This window comes from Delphinus delphis, chromosome 2 (genome assembly GCF_949987515.2).
Source record: "Delphinus delphis chromosome 2, mDelDel1.2, whole genome shotgun sequence".
Lineage (NCBI taxonomy): Eukaryota > Metazoa > Chordata > Mammalia > Artiodactyla > Delphinidae > Delphinus > Delphinus delphis.
In genome coordinates this window covers 38,004,933-38,021,870 of record NC_082684.1, presented here as the reverse complement: position 1 = coordinate 38,021,870, position 16,938 = coordinate 38,004,933, and the positions used below count along the sequence as shown (strand labels likewise).

General features: G+C 41.8%; 1 protein-coding gene across 9 annotated transcripts in view; it reads left to right on the top strand.

The window, feature by feature from the left end:
- SYNE2 (spectrin repeat containing nuclear envelope protein 2) overlaps positions 1–16,938 on the top strand; it is a 331,802-nt gene that overhangs the window by 69,485 nt on the left and 245,379 nt on the right. For all 9 annotated transcript variants that reach the window (XM_060004429.1, XM_060004425.1, XM_060004428.1 and 6 more), the window contains exons 3-6: positions 13,570–13,631; positions 14,594–14,689; positions 14,780–14,857; positions 14,947–15,039. In XM_060004429.1, coding sequence (XP_059860412.1) covers positions 13,570–13,631; positions 14,594–14,689; positions 14,780–14,857; positions 14,947–15,039 — 329 coding nt within the window. The remainder of the gene's footprint in view (positions 1–13,569; positions 13,632–14,593; positions 14,690–14,779; positions 14,858–14,946; positions 15,040–16,938) is intronic.

The following is a 16,938-nucleotide window of genomic DNA, read 5'->3' as shown; positions in this document are numbered from 1 at the left end:
TCTTGCAGTGTTCAGAGGTCAAACAGAAGAGGAGGAGCAAGCAAAGGACCCTGAGAAGGAGTGGCCAAGGCCAAAGAAGGAAAACCAGGCAAGTGTGATGGCCTGGAAACCCCTAGATGAAGATATTTCAAGAAGGGTGTATGGTCAACTGTGTTAAGTAGAGAAATGGCCATTGGATTGGGTTCATAGAGTCAGCTGGTGGCTCTAATGCATTCGCCACACTCAGATAGTAGAGCTGGAGGCCTGACTGGAGGGGGTTGAGGAGAGAATGGGAGGTGAGGGAGTAGAGACAGTGACTTAACATTTCAAGAAATTTTGTTGATATCAGGTACTTGTTGAAGGGAAATGTAGGATTTTTTAAAGTAAGAGATACTACTCCATTAACTGTTATGCTTTTCCTAAGTTAGGTTCATTTATTGCTAGAGCCCCATTCATTTATTTGTTCATTCATTATTCAACAAGTGTTTTTAAATACCTATGGTGTATGACACTGTGCTGAACACAGGGGATGGCACATGGCATGTGCTGTCCTGAAACGTATGTTCTGATTATAGGGATACAGACAATTATATCAACAGTAGAGTATGATGTGTGCTGCAAAGAGGGCTGACATGGTGCTATAGAGGTACAGAGTAGGAATACCTCACCCAGACTTGGGAGTCAGGGAAAGCTTTCCAGAGGAAGCGATTTCTAAGCTTAGACCTAAAATGTGTTAATAGATGAGCAGGCATTGAAGGTGGAAAGAGTGCTCCAGGCTGCGGTGACGGCATATAAAAGCCAGAAGATGAGGCTGAATGTGGCACATTCCAGGAAACGGATGTTTAGCGAGACTGAGGATTAGAGTTTGAAGGAGAGTGTGAAAAGATGAGGTCATGTGAATGTATAGGGGTTTGAAGTTTTTCTTAAGACCAAGGGGAAGCAACTGAAGGATTCTGAGTAGAAGCATATTCAGAACTAGTGATTTAGAAATCACCCAGGGGGCACTGTGGGGTGTGGTCTTATGGGACTGAGTGTGGAGACAGGAAGACCGGCTGAGAGATAATGGTGTCCTCATCTAGGAGGTGCCGGTATGGATGGAGAGAAATGGATATCCAGAGATATCTAATAGATATAATTTTCAGGGCTTTAAAATTTTTTAATTTTTATTTTATTTTTAAAATTTTTATTGGAGTATAGTTGATTTACAATGTTGTGTTAGTTTCAGGTGTACAGCAAAGTGAATCAGTTATACGTATACATATATCCACTCTTTTTGTTTTTTAGATTCTTTTCCCAGGTAGGCCATTACAGAGTATTGAGTAGAGTTCCCTGTGCTATATAGTAGGTCCTTGTCGATTATTTTATATATAGTAGTGTGTATATGTCAATCCCAATCTCCCAATTTATTCCCCTTCCCATCCCCTGCTAACCATATGTTTGTTTTCTACATCCGTGACTCTGCCTGTTTTGTAAATAAGTTCATTTGTACCCTTTTTTTTTAGATTCCACATATAAGCTATATCATATGAAATAATTTTTATTTTCAGCTTTATTGAGGTAATTATCAGGATGTTTTGATTGACTGGGTATGGGAAAGGGAGGGAGAGGGAAGTATCAAAGATGACTCAGGTTTATTCTTGGGCAAATGAGTGGATGATGGAACTGAAAAAAAATGCAGGAGAACAACTTTGGTAGGAGAGGGAGTTGATTGAGATGGTAACTCAGTTCTGGAAATGCTGAGTTTGAACTGTCCCTAGAATAACTAGGTGGAGATACCCGGAAGATAGTGGAATAAACATATGCACAGCTCAGGAGAAACAGACACCTGGGCTGAAGGTAAAGATTTGGAATTGATTAGTATATAAATGGTGATTGGTTCCCTGGGAGTAGATGAAGGTATCTAGAGAAAGAGAAGAAGGGCCTAGGCAGAACATTCCAGAGATAGAAAAAGCAAAACCAGCCCATAATAGGGCCTGGGAAGGGGTGTCCAGAGAAGTAGAAAGAAAACAAGGTGAGTGTGGTACTGTGGAATCCTAAGAAAGAGAATATTTCAAGAAGGAGAGAGTAGTAAACAGTATCAGAAGTTTCAAGGTATCCAAAAAGTACTGAGAAGTATCCATGAGGTTTAGCAATGAGTATATTATAAGTGGCCCTGCTCAGAATTAAGTGGAGAGGCTGGGGTGGAAGCCAGCTTTTCGTGGGTTGAGAAGTGAGTGGTAGGTGAGGAAGTGAAGACAGCCAGGGTAGACAATTCTTTCAAGAAGTTTGGGTTTGAAGGGGAGGACAGAGATAGGGTGGTAGCTGGAGGGGCCACAGATCTGGCATTTAAGCTGATTTTTAATTATAATGAAAAGAACATGGATTTTGGTATCAGACATGTCTGGATTTGAATTTCTCTCTCACCAGATGTGACAACTAGAGCACAGTATCCAGGGCACAGTAGACTTTCAATAAATGCTTATTGAATGAGTGACTAAAAACCCTTCATCTTCTGGGAGCTATAGTTTTCTCATTTACAAAATGCCTGCCTGACCACCTGACTAGAAGCTTTAATGAAATAGTGTCATTGTTCCTTACCCTCGAGTCCTACTTATTCCTGGACATGGCTTGTTTCAGCAAGCCTTCTGAGCCCCTCCACGCGTGTCTTAGGATACCCATAAGTTAGAATAGATTCACATTGCATTACATTATGTTAATATCTCAGTTTATTATTTCATTACTATTTTTGCCGGGCCCTTCCTGTTCCCTTGTTGTCTCAAGAATAAGTCACCCATGTAAACCAGTCTAATTACTTTAGCTAGGAGTTTCTGAGCGTGAGCTATGTGAACCCCCTCAGTCAGGATCTCTGGGAATTGGGGCACAGAACCCTGCACTTAAACCATGACTCGCTGGCATTCAAAAGTGTAGGAATCCTAGATTTGTAATCACGGCACGTATCTCCTTAGTGCAGTCTGGCTCTTTTGCACTCAGAAGTCAGAGGTGCTTGGACTGCTGCCCCGGTGGAAGGTGTTTAGGCTCACACCTTGATTTTCACAAGAAAAATGCTCACAGTGTTAATGTGGTTGGTGAAAGGCAGTAAGGAGTAAGAGATACGTGCTAAAAGAAATGTAGTCATTTCTTTGATTTATTCATTCCACAGATGTTTATTGAGCAACTCAGGTGAGTCAGAAGAGGGTAAGAAAGAAGAGAAAAAAATAGCACCCCAGATCCTAGGCATTTTATCTGTATTGTGGGCTCATTTTCATGTGCTAGAAATACAAGATTTGCTTTTACGCAGAGAGCCAGGAGCTATGTTCCATGGGGCTGGAAACAAAAGCCTCAGTGTGAAAATCTCAGGTGTTTGCATAAGGGTGTGGTTGCCTCATGTGGCTACAGGACCTTGCTGGATCCTACATGCTAAAGCCCTAAGCAGAAATTCTTTGCTGTGTGTCATAGATTTCCCCAACAAACTAAGTACTTAAATCTGTGGGTTCACTGGGGAAAAATAGCAACAAAGCCCCTCTCGCTCCTGCCCCAGCCAAATAACCATTCATTCAACAAATGCTTTCTGAATTCGAGCAACATGAAACACACTGTGTACAAGCTGCAGGCAAAGTGAGGCGCTAAATCGGACCTGGCCTCTGCTCTCCTAGAGCCCGTAGGCTAGTGAGGAGGCAGATAGTCATCAAGTTAGCTCACAGATGTTAGCTAATATTTTTTTAGGAACGGCTTTATAGAGATATAATTCAAGGTGTGATTCACGTACCATGCAACTCGCCCATTTAAAGTGTACAATTCAATCATTTTTAGTGTACTCACAGAATTGTGCAACCATTGCATTTAATTTTAGAACATTTTTATCACCTCCCGCCCCCCTCACCCCCCAAGAAACCCCATACCCTTTATTCCCATTTTATTCCAAAACCTTGTACTCCTCCCTGCATCAGGCCGAGGCCACCACTGATGTACTTTCTGTGTCTATAGACTGTCCTATTCTGGACATTTTGTACATGTGGAATCATATAATATGTGGTATTTTGTGATGCCTTCTTTCAGTTAGCATAATGATTTCAACATTCATCCCTGTTGTAGCTAATATTCATTTGTGTAGATCAAGCATAATCTTGCCAGGGATTGATAAACTTTTTTTGTAGAGGACCAGGTAGTAAATATTTTAGCTTTGAGGTCCATATGGTCTCTGTCACAACTACTCAATTTGCCATTTTAGCATGAACGTAGCTACAGACAATATGTGAACAAATGAGTGTGTCTGTGTTCCAAGAAGGCTGTATTTACAAAAATAAGTGGTGGGCTACATTTAGCCTTTGGGATTATCTGTTGTTGATCTCTGATTCTACATCAGTACAAGTACTCAATCCTCTTAGCAACTCTGTGAGGTAGGTACTGTTAATCCCCATCTTACAAATGAGAAGACTGAGGCACATAGCAAGTAGGTGGCAGATACGGGATCAAACTCAGGTAGTCTGGCTCTAGAGCCCATGCTCTTAACCTTGTCAATGATTATACGTTCAGGCCGATGCTAAGTAGTGGAGGAAGACAGATTGACTTAGGTTTCCTTCGGGATGCAACAATTGAGCTGAGCCCTAAGGGTAATTAGAAGTCAAGTAGGTGAAGAGGGCAGGGTGGTGCAAACAGCTGTGGCAGGAGGGGACATAGCTTGTAAAGGCCCTGAAGGAAGATGGAGTGGCTGGAGCCCTGGGCATGGAGGAGAGCTGTAAGTGCCGAGGCTGGAGAGATGCTCTGGGGTGGACCATGCAAGCCTCACAGGCTGTTTTGCTTTTGATCCTCAGAGCAGAGAGAAACCATCAAAGGGTGGAAAGGGTACTGTGGTCAGATGGACTGGCTGAAGTGGAGAACAGATTGAAGGGAGCAGAGCAGACCTGGTTGGCCATGGACATGGTCCAGGCCAGACCTGACGGTAGATCAGGCAAGAGGGCCGTCAGATGTAGAGAAGGAGGTGCATACCAGAGCCATGTGGAGGCAAATTTGCAGGATTTGGCAGTAGGCTGTACTTGGGGCTGATAAAGGATGGTGGTGTCAAGTCCATGAGATGAAAACACAGATGAGGGCGGGTTTGGGGAGAAGTAGGGAGGTAGAGTGTCATTTCAGTCCTGGAATGCTGAGTTTGACAGGCAAGTGCTGTTTTTTCCATAGTGACAACACAGATTCTCCTGGGAGGAAATACATGAATGAAAAGAATTTTGAAGTAGAGACGTGGTTGCACATTGAGTTTACGAGATGTGTTAGCTAGGACTTAGCTTCTAAACTCACTTTTCCGGTTCAATAAGTGAGATCTCAGTCCTGGTACTATTTATTTTTCTTTCTTACTTGCTTATTTGTTTGGCTTAAGAAAATGTGTTGTAAATTGTCCCCCTGCTTTCTCTGTTGGTTAATAGTCTCCCCTTTTGTAGTTCAGTAACAGGCCTTTTCCTGTTTATTCTTCAGATATTTTAGGCTTTTCTTGTTTTCATTGTGCCTGCCTGTGTGTTTTCATTCATTTATTTGTTTGTTATCATCTCCATGAGAAACAATAGAAGAGGTGGCCTTATTATTTTTAGTTCCCTTTCTATTGGATAACAGCTTGGGTAAGATTCTTTGGGATGGCTGTTGGAACACATGGCTAAAATGTGTTGTATTATTGTCTGAATTTAGTTATTCTTACCTTGTCTCACAGAGAGTTGAGTTGGCAGCATTGTTTCAGGGGAGAGCAGCAGGGTCTCATTCGTGCATGCCCTTTTGTTCAAGACATTTTCTTAGTAGAAGAAAGAAATTACCCAGGGGTTTTTGATTTTGAATTTTATTTGTTTTTCTTAGACAGCAGCTTCTTATTACTTATCTATTTTATACATATTAGTGTATATATGTCAATCCCAATCTCCCAATTCATCCCACCCACAGCTTCCCCCCACAGCTTTCCCCAATTGGTGTCCATACATTTGTTCTCTACATCTGTGCCCAGGGGTTTTTAAAACAAGGATTAGGATAAGACATAGGCCTAGTAACTGTTGCCAGTAAATTCTTCTCCTTGCAATAAGTCAGTTTGAACCTCAATCTTTTAATATTTACTAAGTCTTTCAATCAGCAAAATGTATTGAGTACCTCTTCTCTACATGGCACTGGTCTAAGGGGAAGCAAAAACACAAAAGCATAAGGGTTTAATATTAAGGTTGATACAAGGAGTAGGAGAGAAACCACATAGAGGTACATGACTGCAGTACATGAGCAGCAAGTGGTAATTACCATAAGATAGAAACAAAACTGTTGGTTATTCATGTAGCTATCCTTTCATAAAAATACAGGTAGAATGATGATAAACATGCTATTTTATAATTTGCTCTTTTTCACTTAAGAATATACCTGCATCGGCACATAGGTATCTACTTTGTTCTTTTTACTGGGTAAATGATAATTTTCTTCCTTTCTGGTAATGTGGAAGGTTTATGATCTCCTTTTTAAAAATTTCTTACGGCTTAACAGATGCTTTTTAACTTTAAATAGTGTACCTAAATTGCTGCTTTTTGAATTATCAACTTAAAAAATGAAACCATATCATGTGTAGTAATTTAATTTACATATACATACATTCTTTCACTCGACAAGTGTAGTAATTTAATTTACATGCACATACATTCATTCTTTCATTTGACAAGTATTGACTAAGTGCCTTCTACTTGTGAGGTATTATTCTAGGAGCGAGGAACCCAGTGACCGACCAAAACAAATCCTTGCTCTTTAGAATTTATGTTCTTTGCCTGTCTAATCTAGAAGGATGCACAGGAAATTGTTAATTAACGTTGTCTCTGGGGAAGGAAAATGGGTGTGTGGGGAAAGTTAAGATTAACTTTGAATTCTGTTACTGTTTATAAAACATGTTTTATGAGGATTATATATTACTTCCTAATACTAATAATGATTAAAAAAAAAAAAAGACCCAACAAAGTATTGTGGTAGGCCAGAGCCAGAAGAGATTATTTCTGTTTCACAAAGGGGACATTTGAACAGGATTTGTCTTATTTTAACAAACGTTGATCGAATGCCCCCCATGTGCATTGTGCTGGGTGCTGGGGTTTCTGTGAATGCAGAGGGTTGCGGGAGGATTAGCCAGTCCAGAGGGTACATAGCATGTTGATTCAGAAAAGAGAGCAACTTAACTGGGGAGCTGCATATATTCTAGTTTGGCTAGAGAAGGAGGATGTAAGTGGGGAAGTCATGGGGGATGAGTCAGGAAAAAGTTGATTGGAGTCAAATTCTGAGTGACCTAGAATGTTAGGCTAAGAATCTATAATTTATTCATTAAGGAATTAGGAAGTGATCAAAAGATTTTAATGAGGAGAGTGAAAGATCCAAGTAATAAATCTGGTGCCATGTGCAATAAACCTGTTATCAATAACCCAGCAATAGAAAGGGAAGAAGGGAAATTCCTGGATAGAGAAGGTTGCAAAGCCTCCTTGGTGACCTCATGAACATTCTTGGAGAAGCCACATTGTAAGAATTTGTTGCTGTGTTTAAGTGAAAATGTCAATTAGAGATTCTCATGCCTGGGTAACTGCCTTTGAACTCTTACTACCAGGGAGGACTGCTGGAGTCAACATTTTAGATGAACTTTTGTGGAGACTGGACCTTGCTGAGACACAGTGGCCTTGGTAGTTTAATAATGAGATTTATAATGAACTTAAAATCTACACTCTTTAATTGAGCTTAACTCAATTTGTTTTCATTTAAGTTCCCTTCCAGCTAAGGATATGAGTTGCCAGCTCACAAAAGGCAGATTGAATAAGAACAAAGTCAGAGATTAAATGTATTTTTATGGTAATGACACCTAGAGAAAACCTTTTCCTTCTATGCCTTTCTGAAACTCAGCCAGATATTTTCCAAGAATGATAATCTAGGATAGCCATATGGGCCTGAATGAAATTCACTGACTACATTTTCCTGCATTTTATATATTTCTTATTTGCCTTAAAAATCAGAATAGAGAATTTCTCATTCTCTATTCCTTGGCATTTTAAGAAACTCATCCTTATGATAGATTTTATTATTTTCTGTCTGTTTTTGTCTTTTTCTGTCCCTGATGTCTGCTGATTAAATGGTCTTTTTCTCATTACTCAGCCATAAAAAAAGAGTGAAATAATGCTATTTGCAGCAACATGGTTGGACCTGGAGATTATCATAAAAAGTGAAGTAAGTCAGACAGAGAAAGACAAATTTCATATAATATCACTTAAATGTGGAATCTAAGAAATGGTACAAATGAACTTATTTATAAAACAGAAACAGACTCACAGACTTAGAAAACAAACTTATGATTACCAAAGGGGAAAGGTGGGGAGAGAGGGATAAATTAGGAGGTTGGCATTAACAGATACATACTACTATATATAAAATAGATAATCAACAGGGACCTACTGTATAGCACAGGGGAACTCTACACAATACTCTGTAATTGCCTATATGGGAAAAGAATCTGAAAAACAACAGATATTTGTGTATGTATAACTGAATCACTTTGCTGCACACCTGAAACTAACACAACATTGTAAATCAGCTATATTCCGGGGCTTCCCTGGTGGCGCAGTGGTTGAGAATCTGCTTGCTAATGCAGGGGACACAGGTTCGAGCCCTGGTCTGGGAGAATCCCACATGATGGGGAGCAGCTGGGCCCGTGAGCCACAACTACTGAGCCTGCGCGTCTGGAGCCTGTGCTCCGCAACAAGAGAGGCCGCGATTGTGAGAGGCCCGCGCACGGCGATGGAGAGTGGCCCCCACTTGCCACAACTAGAGAAAGCCCTCGCACAGAAACGAGGACCCAACACAGCAAAAATAATTAATTAATAAACTCGTACCCCCAACGTCTTAAAAAAATAAAAATTAAATAAACAAACAAATAAATAAATAAAAGATCCTATTCTCTTTATGTCATTTTGAGAAGAGTTTTATTAGTTCATTAGAAAGTTACTCTGGAAATTAAAAAATAAAACCCAACATTAAAAAAAAATCTCACCCACTCAAATTAAGTTGCTTTAAAGCATGTGGCTCTCAATTATTTTTTCCCCAATGGGTCAGCCTTTGAAAAGAACAAAAGGTTACTTATCCTGCCATAGGGGGAGCTATTTGGCTCTGGTTCCTGTTGAATTAATACCACTTTTCAGGGATAAGGCAGTATGAGAATGTGAGAAAAGTGTGTCAAGGGATAAGTGACATGGCACAGACGAAACCATTTAATTGAGTAGTCATAAAGGTGTTTAATTGCACCTGGGAAGTCTTTGTCTGCTGTTAGCAAGGGTCCTCGTTGCATTTGAAGGGTTATGATTTCCAGGATGAAGAGGTAGACAATGTGTTAGTTAAAAGCCATGAAATTTAAAAACCTTTTCCTGAGGGTTTCATTTGCTAACTGGAGAGTTCGGGTCGGGATTTGTTCTGCCTGCTCCTCTTATTGTTTTTCCCCTTGTTTCTATTAGATTTTAATCAACTTAGGACAGGGATAACTTAAGGTTTTCATTGGAAATTTTTGGTTATTTTAAATTTATGTCCCTATCAGAGGTCAGTCCAACCTATGTGAGACTAGGTGCTCCAAGTTGAGCAGTCCATATAGAGCCCTCATATGCTGCCTGTTTTCTCAGCCTAGGAAAGTTCACAGTCCTCAGTTTGCGCAGTACCAAGACCCCTTTTGTCCAGCATCACATGGAAATGATCATGTGATCCCTCATCTTCCTTGGAAATGTTCAGAATGACTGAGGTTTCCAGGTGGATGTGCAATACTCAGACTCCTTGGGCACACAGTGCTCCTTTACATTCCTTTTTGTGCCAGCATTTCACCCCCTCTATGGTCATTCCTTTCTCCCACAATAATTCCCCTAACGTTACTGTAGACTCTCTGTCCTGGACCTGGTAGTATTCCTGGTTAGTTTCTTCTCCATACTTTACACCTAGAAAGAAAAAAAAATCTCTCTTGGCTCCTTAAGGATAAAGAAGAGAGCCCTCGGGCTTCCCTGGTGGCACAGTGGTTGAGAGTCCGCCTGCCGATGCAGGGGACGCGGGTTCGTGCCCCGGTCCGGGAAGATCCCACATGCCGCGGAGCGGCTGGGCCTGTGAGCCATGTCCACTCAGCCTGCACATCCGGAGCCTGTGCTCCGCAATGGGAGAGGCCACAACAGTGAGAGGCCCACGTACCGCAAAAAAAAAAAAAAAAAAAAAAAGAGAGCCCTCTTTGTTTGTTTTCCTTGTTGTTTGTTTTGTTTTTTGTTTTGAATTTCTGCTTTTTTGTAATAATGAAATAGTCCCTTCCTGCTTATACACGTGGCCTCGATTAATGTACTTTGTGCGCATGTAACTTGATCCTGGAAACATAAAAACTTGTTCTCTAGTTTTCTCTATGGAGGAACAAAGTTAGCTCTCAACACATTTTTTGGTAAGCGTCAGTACATGTTTAAAATTTATTGTCTTATCATCTGCTGATTCTAGGGAAACAAACAATGAAAACATTAGTAACATTTTGAATTATAGGACAAAATTATGGTTCTTTATAATTCTTTTTTTAAAAATTTTATTTATTTATTTATTTTTGGCTGCCTTGGATCTTCATTGGGGCGCAAGAGCTTTCTCTAGCTGTGGCGAGCGGGGGCTACTCTTCATTTTGGTGCACGAGCTTCTCATTGCGGTGGCTTCTCTTGTTGCGGAGCACGGGCTCTAGGCACGCGGGCTTCAGTAGTTGTGGCACGTGGGCTTAGTTGCTCCGCGGTATGTGGGATCTTCCCGGACTGGGGCACGAACCTGTGTCCCCTGCATCTGCAGGCGGACTCTCAACCACTGCGCCACCAGGGAAGCCCCCTGAATATATTTTGAAGGTGGACGTAAGAGGATTTCCCGAGGCATTGGACGTGAAGTGTGAGAGAAAGAGAGAAGCCAACCTGTGATGGAGGAGGAAGACAGAGAGTATAGGGGCCTGCAAGCAGAAGGAGAGAGTGATTATCTGTACTGAATGCTGCTGATTGCTCCAGAAAGATGAAGACTGAGAATCGATCATTGGTTTTAGTGGGGGCTGGGGGGGTCGTTGATGAACTCGATTCATGGTGACCTTGATGAAAGAGTAGTTTCAGCGGAATGGTAAGGGTATGATTGGTGTGGGTTCAGTTAAGAGAGAAGAAGGAGGGGACCTGGAGACCAGGAACATAGACAAATCTATTTGAGGAGTTTTGCCACAATGGACCTGTACCTGATGGGGTCAAGAGAGGGTTGTTTTTTGTTTTTAGTTTTAGATGGGCGAATTAATAGCATGGATCAGTACTAATGGGAATAGTCTCGGGTGGGGGAGAGGATAATACAGGAGAGAAAAGAGTAAAAGGTCCTGGAGTAGCTCCAAAGGGATGAGACCTGGTGAATGAGGGAAGGAAGGGATTGGCTTTAGGTCTGAGCAAGGCTGGCTCACCCATGCTAACAGGCAGGAGGCAGAGCCTTTTGATAGGTTACTAGACAAGGGAGTAGATGATCCCTAAGTGTCCTGGGGAAGCAAGGTCTCAGCTGAGAGTAAGGATGGGAGGGGAGGCGTTGGGAGTTTGAGAAAGAAGGAGAGGGTGTGAAATTGCTGTCTAGAGGAGTGGGAGAGGGCAGTGTATTATGATTTCCAGGCAGCATTGAGGGCCTACTTGGCGGTCACGATGAGACTGGTCAGCAGTTACGGATTTCCTTCCAGCCACATTCAGCAGCATGCGTGCAGGTATGAGTGAGCAGAGAGTGGTGATGAAGAGCACACAGCAGAATGAGAGGTGCAAGGGAATGTTTGTAATAACTGATCGTGGAATTTACAATGGATAAGGATGAAAGGAAGGAGACCAAGGGGGCGAGGGACAGTGTAAAACTGGCAGAATTGATGGCTTGGAGTTGCTGATGGACTCCAAGGATTGTTGGAGTTGAGACACTAGTGAGAATGAACTGAAAAGATAAGGAATGATGTTCAGAGATGGGGATGCATGAACTCAAGATCATGAGTTGTAGTTATTAGTAATGACAAGGTCAGGGTATAACCATGACAGTGAGTGGTTGAGGCAGAGCAGAAGACACATTTATTGGAGAAGAATTCAAGAAACAGAGAGGCCAGAAGGTTGGAAGTTTCACCAGTATGTGTATTGAAATTACGACAAATTAGGGGTCACATTGGAAAGAGCAACAGTGGGGAAGGAACTAAAACCTTTGAGAAATGATGAGGAATGACAGAGGTAAGTAGATGACTGTAATAGTGGGGACTGTCTGATGCCATGAGAGTTAAAGCTGGAGCATTTCAGGGACAAAGAGAGTGGAAAATGATCTGGAAGTAGCAGCGAAGAGCAAGGAACTAGTGGTCCAAGGTCTGTAAGAGAAAGCAATGCTGTCACTTGGGAGGGCTGTGGGGGAAGCAGAGTTCTGGGTTAGGGCGGAGGTTCAATTAGAGCAGAAAGGTGAAGAGGGTAGTGGGCACATAGGGGATTTCGCTGATGGTCTATTATGGATTTCAGCATCAGTGAAGGGTTTCAGGAGTTAAGGAGAGGTGGGAGATGAGAAAAATTGGGGGACGTGCAGAGTCTTTTGGAAATTAGAGGGAGAACGGAGGGGGACCTGAGTGTGTGAACTGTGTGTGTGTGTGAGGGGCAAAGGCTCAGTGAGATGAGATCTGGTGAGCCCGCGGTAGGTGGTGGGAACAAGGCTGTAGCATTAGGCACAGGGAGGAGTGGGTGTCTGGATTGCTCTCACCCCTGTCCAGTAGGATGAGGAGATCTGGGGAAATGGAAAGACAGTCCTGTGTGCAGGGGAACCCCTGGCCTCAGGGCTGAGGGTGTCTGCTGGAGCCGAGGGGCTAGAGGTGAGGGGAAGAATGGTGTCGGGATGGAGCTCTCTCCTGCCCTGGGGAGGAAGGAAGGATCCACACCGAGTGTTCTGATCTTTCCCTGGACTCCTGCCTGGTTAGTAAGAGTGAGAGCTAGCACTTCTGTGTTTCCTTGGTGCAAGGGTCTGTTCACTTTGAGTGAACCACTAGCGGTGAGTGCTTCTCACCTTATTCCACGAGGAACCTGCCCCACGTCACACAGCTACTCAGTAACACAGGCAGGATTTGAACTCAGGTCTCTCTGATTCTAATTGCAGCTGATTGACAGTTAATTCAGTGACAATATATTCTTCATGATAAATGTCAAGACTAAACTGCCGCAACTTTATGAGCCCTTTGAAATGTATTCAGATGTTCTGGGTTTATCTGAAGTACCGTGTGGTGTTGGTTTAGACTGCAAGTCCATTTGGATTAGAAACCCTTTTTTTTTTCTTCACAGGTCCTTGTACAGCACTGTCAAGGTCGTGTAGGGGCTAATTCTTTTGTCGGTAAAATATTAAAAACCGTTGTCTCTTGCAGTTAAACGGTGGCTTTGAGAAATATCTTATTTCAACGTGCTATATTTCCAAAACACTTCTTGGACAAACACCTGAGATTTAAACTAAGTCCTAGAACGTATATAAGATTGTGAGATACACACACGTACCCAGAGTGACAGACCTTTGAAACGCTGATTTGTTCAAATGGTTTCTGAGGCTTCTCGTTTTCTAACTGCTATTGTCCTTTTTAAATAGCTGAACAGGAAGACACTCAGAAGAAAACCTTCACATGCTGGGTAAACTCACAGTTGGCAAAGGTGAGGAAAAAGAGAGCAAATCAAGCTATAAATATATATTTAAGTGATTCCTCCTGTTCCCTCAGTTTTGGTCCCCAAAATGGCACTGGTGACATGTAAAAGGTTGAAAAAATGTGCTGAATGTCACCTTGATCTTGTTTTGATGTATCTGTTATTCTTTTCCAACACGAAAAGGGGGCATTTTTGTTAAGGATATGGGAGACAGTGCTAGAAAATATTTAAAGCAGTAACATCTCTTTTATCAAATGAAATTGTAAGAAGTCATATATGTTGAGTGTTATGTTAGACACTGTTGTAAGTACTTTAAATGTACTGACCACTCGTTATGTTTCAGTGACTTCACAACATCCTGAGACAGATAGTATTGTTTGTGTTTAGAGAACAAGGAAACTAAGGTACAGAGACGTTGTCTGACTTCTCCAAGGTCCCACAGCTTACAAGTGATCGTGCTGGGATGCAAACCCAGGCAGTCTGGACCCAGAGGCCTTGATCTTAATCTCTGTGCTATCCTGGCCTTCAGTGATCCAGGTGCCCGGAATAACCTAGATACAAAATGTGTGAGCCTCTTCACCCAGGCTACCCATCCCAGCACAGTGCTTGTCATTCTAAAAAGAGGAAATTCATAAACAGGTTACTCTGGACATGTAATCTCCCCAAAGGGGTCACTATTGGCTGATTCTGAGCGTCATGAATGCCACTTCACTGCACAAGTTTTAAGCCCTCAGTGAAAGCTGAAAGAGTGTTGTGTCACTGGAAATTTGCTGTGAGATAAATTCACTACTTTCCTTATCATGTTTTGATATGGAACTTTGTGTGTTTTCTACATTCTGTTAATTAAGAAGAAAATCACGACTGAATCTTAGCTTTTGCAAAGATGCAAAAGCACATGTATGAGATTCTTAAAAGTTATCGTGTTTTTGGACCAAAGTTTCAGTGATTACTTTTCTTGTGACCTTTTGTAGCACACCCCTCCCTCAGTTGTATCGGACCTATTCGCAGACATTAAAAAGGGGCATGTCCTCCTGGACCTGCTGGAAGTACTCTCAGGACAACAGTTGGTAAGCTTTTAAAACAACATTAAGAAATTTTGTGGATTAAAAAAAAAAAAATCACATTTGTGAGTAATATATTTTGCTTGAATTTCATAGCCTCGAGATAAAGGATCTAATACATTCCAGTGTAGAAGCAATATAGAACATGCCCTGAGATTCCTAAAAAACCGATCAGTGAGTATGAAATTCACATGAAAATTCATTGGGGAGATAAATGCTGTGAAATATTTTCTCCTTTTAACATGCGTTTCTTTTTTTTCCAGATCAAACTAATAAATATTCACGTTACCGATATTATAGATGGAAACCCATCCATTATTCTTGGCCTAATTTGGACAATTATACTGCACTTTCATGTAAGTAGTTTGATGATATGAAAAGTATTCCTGTTCTAATTACCACAGTATGAAATAAGTGTAATGCAATAAGTGTGACTTGATGCTAGAGCTTTTTCCAGAAATAGGACCCTCTGGAAGTCTTGTCAGGTGGAAAATATATAGCAGACCCTTTGCCACTTATGTTATTCTTCAATTGAAAATTGAATGCTGAATTATCATGATATCCTGAAATATCCATGGTATCAGCACCAGTCTGAATAGAACTTGCCATGGTAAATTTTTGCTTATTATTGTTTATTTACTCTGTCAGAAGAGAGAATAGGAAGCTTCTGGAGTAAATTCTTGAAAATTAACCCATTAAACTTGGTTAAATCTCCCTATTTTTGAGGTCCCTTGTCTAATCTAATAATCCTGCAACATCTAGCTCTGTCCCAAGACTGACTCATAGCTTTCATTTCATTCCACAAATATTTTTGAGCACCTACTTTGTGCTAACTGTTGTGCTGGGACAGTAAGAAAATAACAGGGCGCACTTCCCTGGTGGCACAGTGGTTAAGTATCCACCTGCCAATGTAGGGGACACGGGTTCAATCCCTGGTCTGGAAGATCCCACATGCTGTGGAGCAACTAAGCCCGTGTGCCACAACTACTGAGCCTGTGCTCTAGAGCCCGTGCGCTGTAACTGCTGAGCCCCACACGCTGCAGCTAATGAAGCCTTTGCACTCTGGGCCCCGTGTGCCGCAACTACTGAGCCCATGTGCTGAAACTACTGAAGCCCACACACCTAGAGCCCATGCTGTGCAACAAGAGAAGCCACTGAAACGAGAAGCCGTGCACTGCAACGAAGAGTAGCCCTCGCTCACTGCAACTAGAGAAAGCCCGCACACAGCAATGAAGACCCAACGCAGCCAAAAAAAACAAAAAGAAAGAAAGAAAATAACAGGGAATAAGTAGGTTATAGTCCTGACTTTATGACACTTATGGCTGATAAATACATTCTTTCAGGCCTGGGATTTTGAATTAGTGCGTATTTTCTGTAGCTACTTAAAAACTTATATGTTCAGGGGCTTCCCTGGTGGCACAGTGGTTGAGAGTCCGCCTGCCAATGCAGGGGACACGGGTTTGTGTCCCGGTCTGGGAAGATCCCACGTGCCGCGGAGCAACTAAGCCCATTCACCACAACTACTGAGCCTGCGCTCTAGAGCCCGCGAGCCACAACTACTGAACCCGCATGTGACAACTACTGAAGCCCACGTGCCTAGAGCCCGTGCTCCACAACAAGAGAAGCCACTGCAATGAGAAGCCTGCGCGCCTAAATGAAGAGTAGCCCCCGCTCGCCGCAGCTAGAGAAAGCCCGCAGGCAGCAACGAAGACCCAACACAGCCAAAAATAAATAAATTTAAAAAAAAAAGAATCAATTTAAAGTTTTGTTTTAATATTGTAAATAAACTTTTGTCAAAAGTATACAACACACAGAGAAAACTGCACAAATCTTAAATGTAGAGCTTGATGAATTTTTGGAAATTAAACACATCCACGTAACCACCATTTAACTGAAGATAAGATGATAGAATATTGCCAGCATCCCAGAGCCCCCAGGTCTTTCTCCCAGTCCCTGCCCTCCTTCCCTAAAGATAACCGCTACTTTGATCTTTATCATTGGTTAGTTTAGCATTTTAAACTCCATATAAACAGAATTATAACTGAATTATTTTGCATACACTATATAATAGTCTTTTCTACCTGACTTATTTCACTTAACTTCATGTCTGTGAGATTCATCCTCTTGAGGCAGGTATCAGTGGGTCTTTCTTTTCCATTGCTGTACATGAATATACCATTGCATGAATATACCAGAACTTATTTACCATTCTACTGTTGATGGATATTTCTTTTGCTGCCAGTTTTAAGCTATTA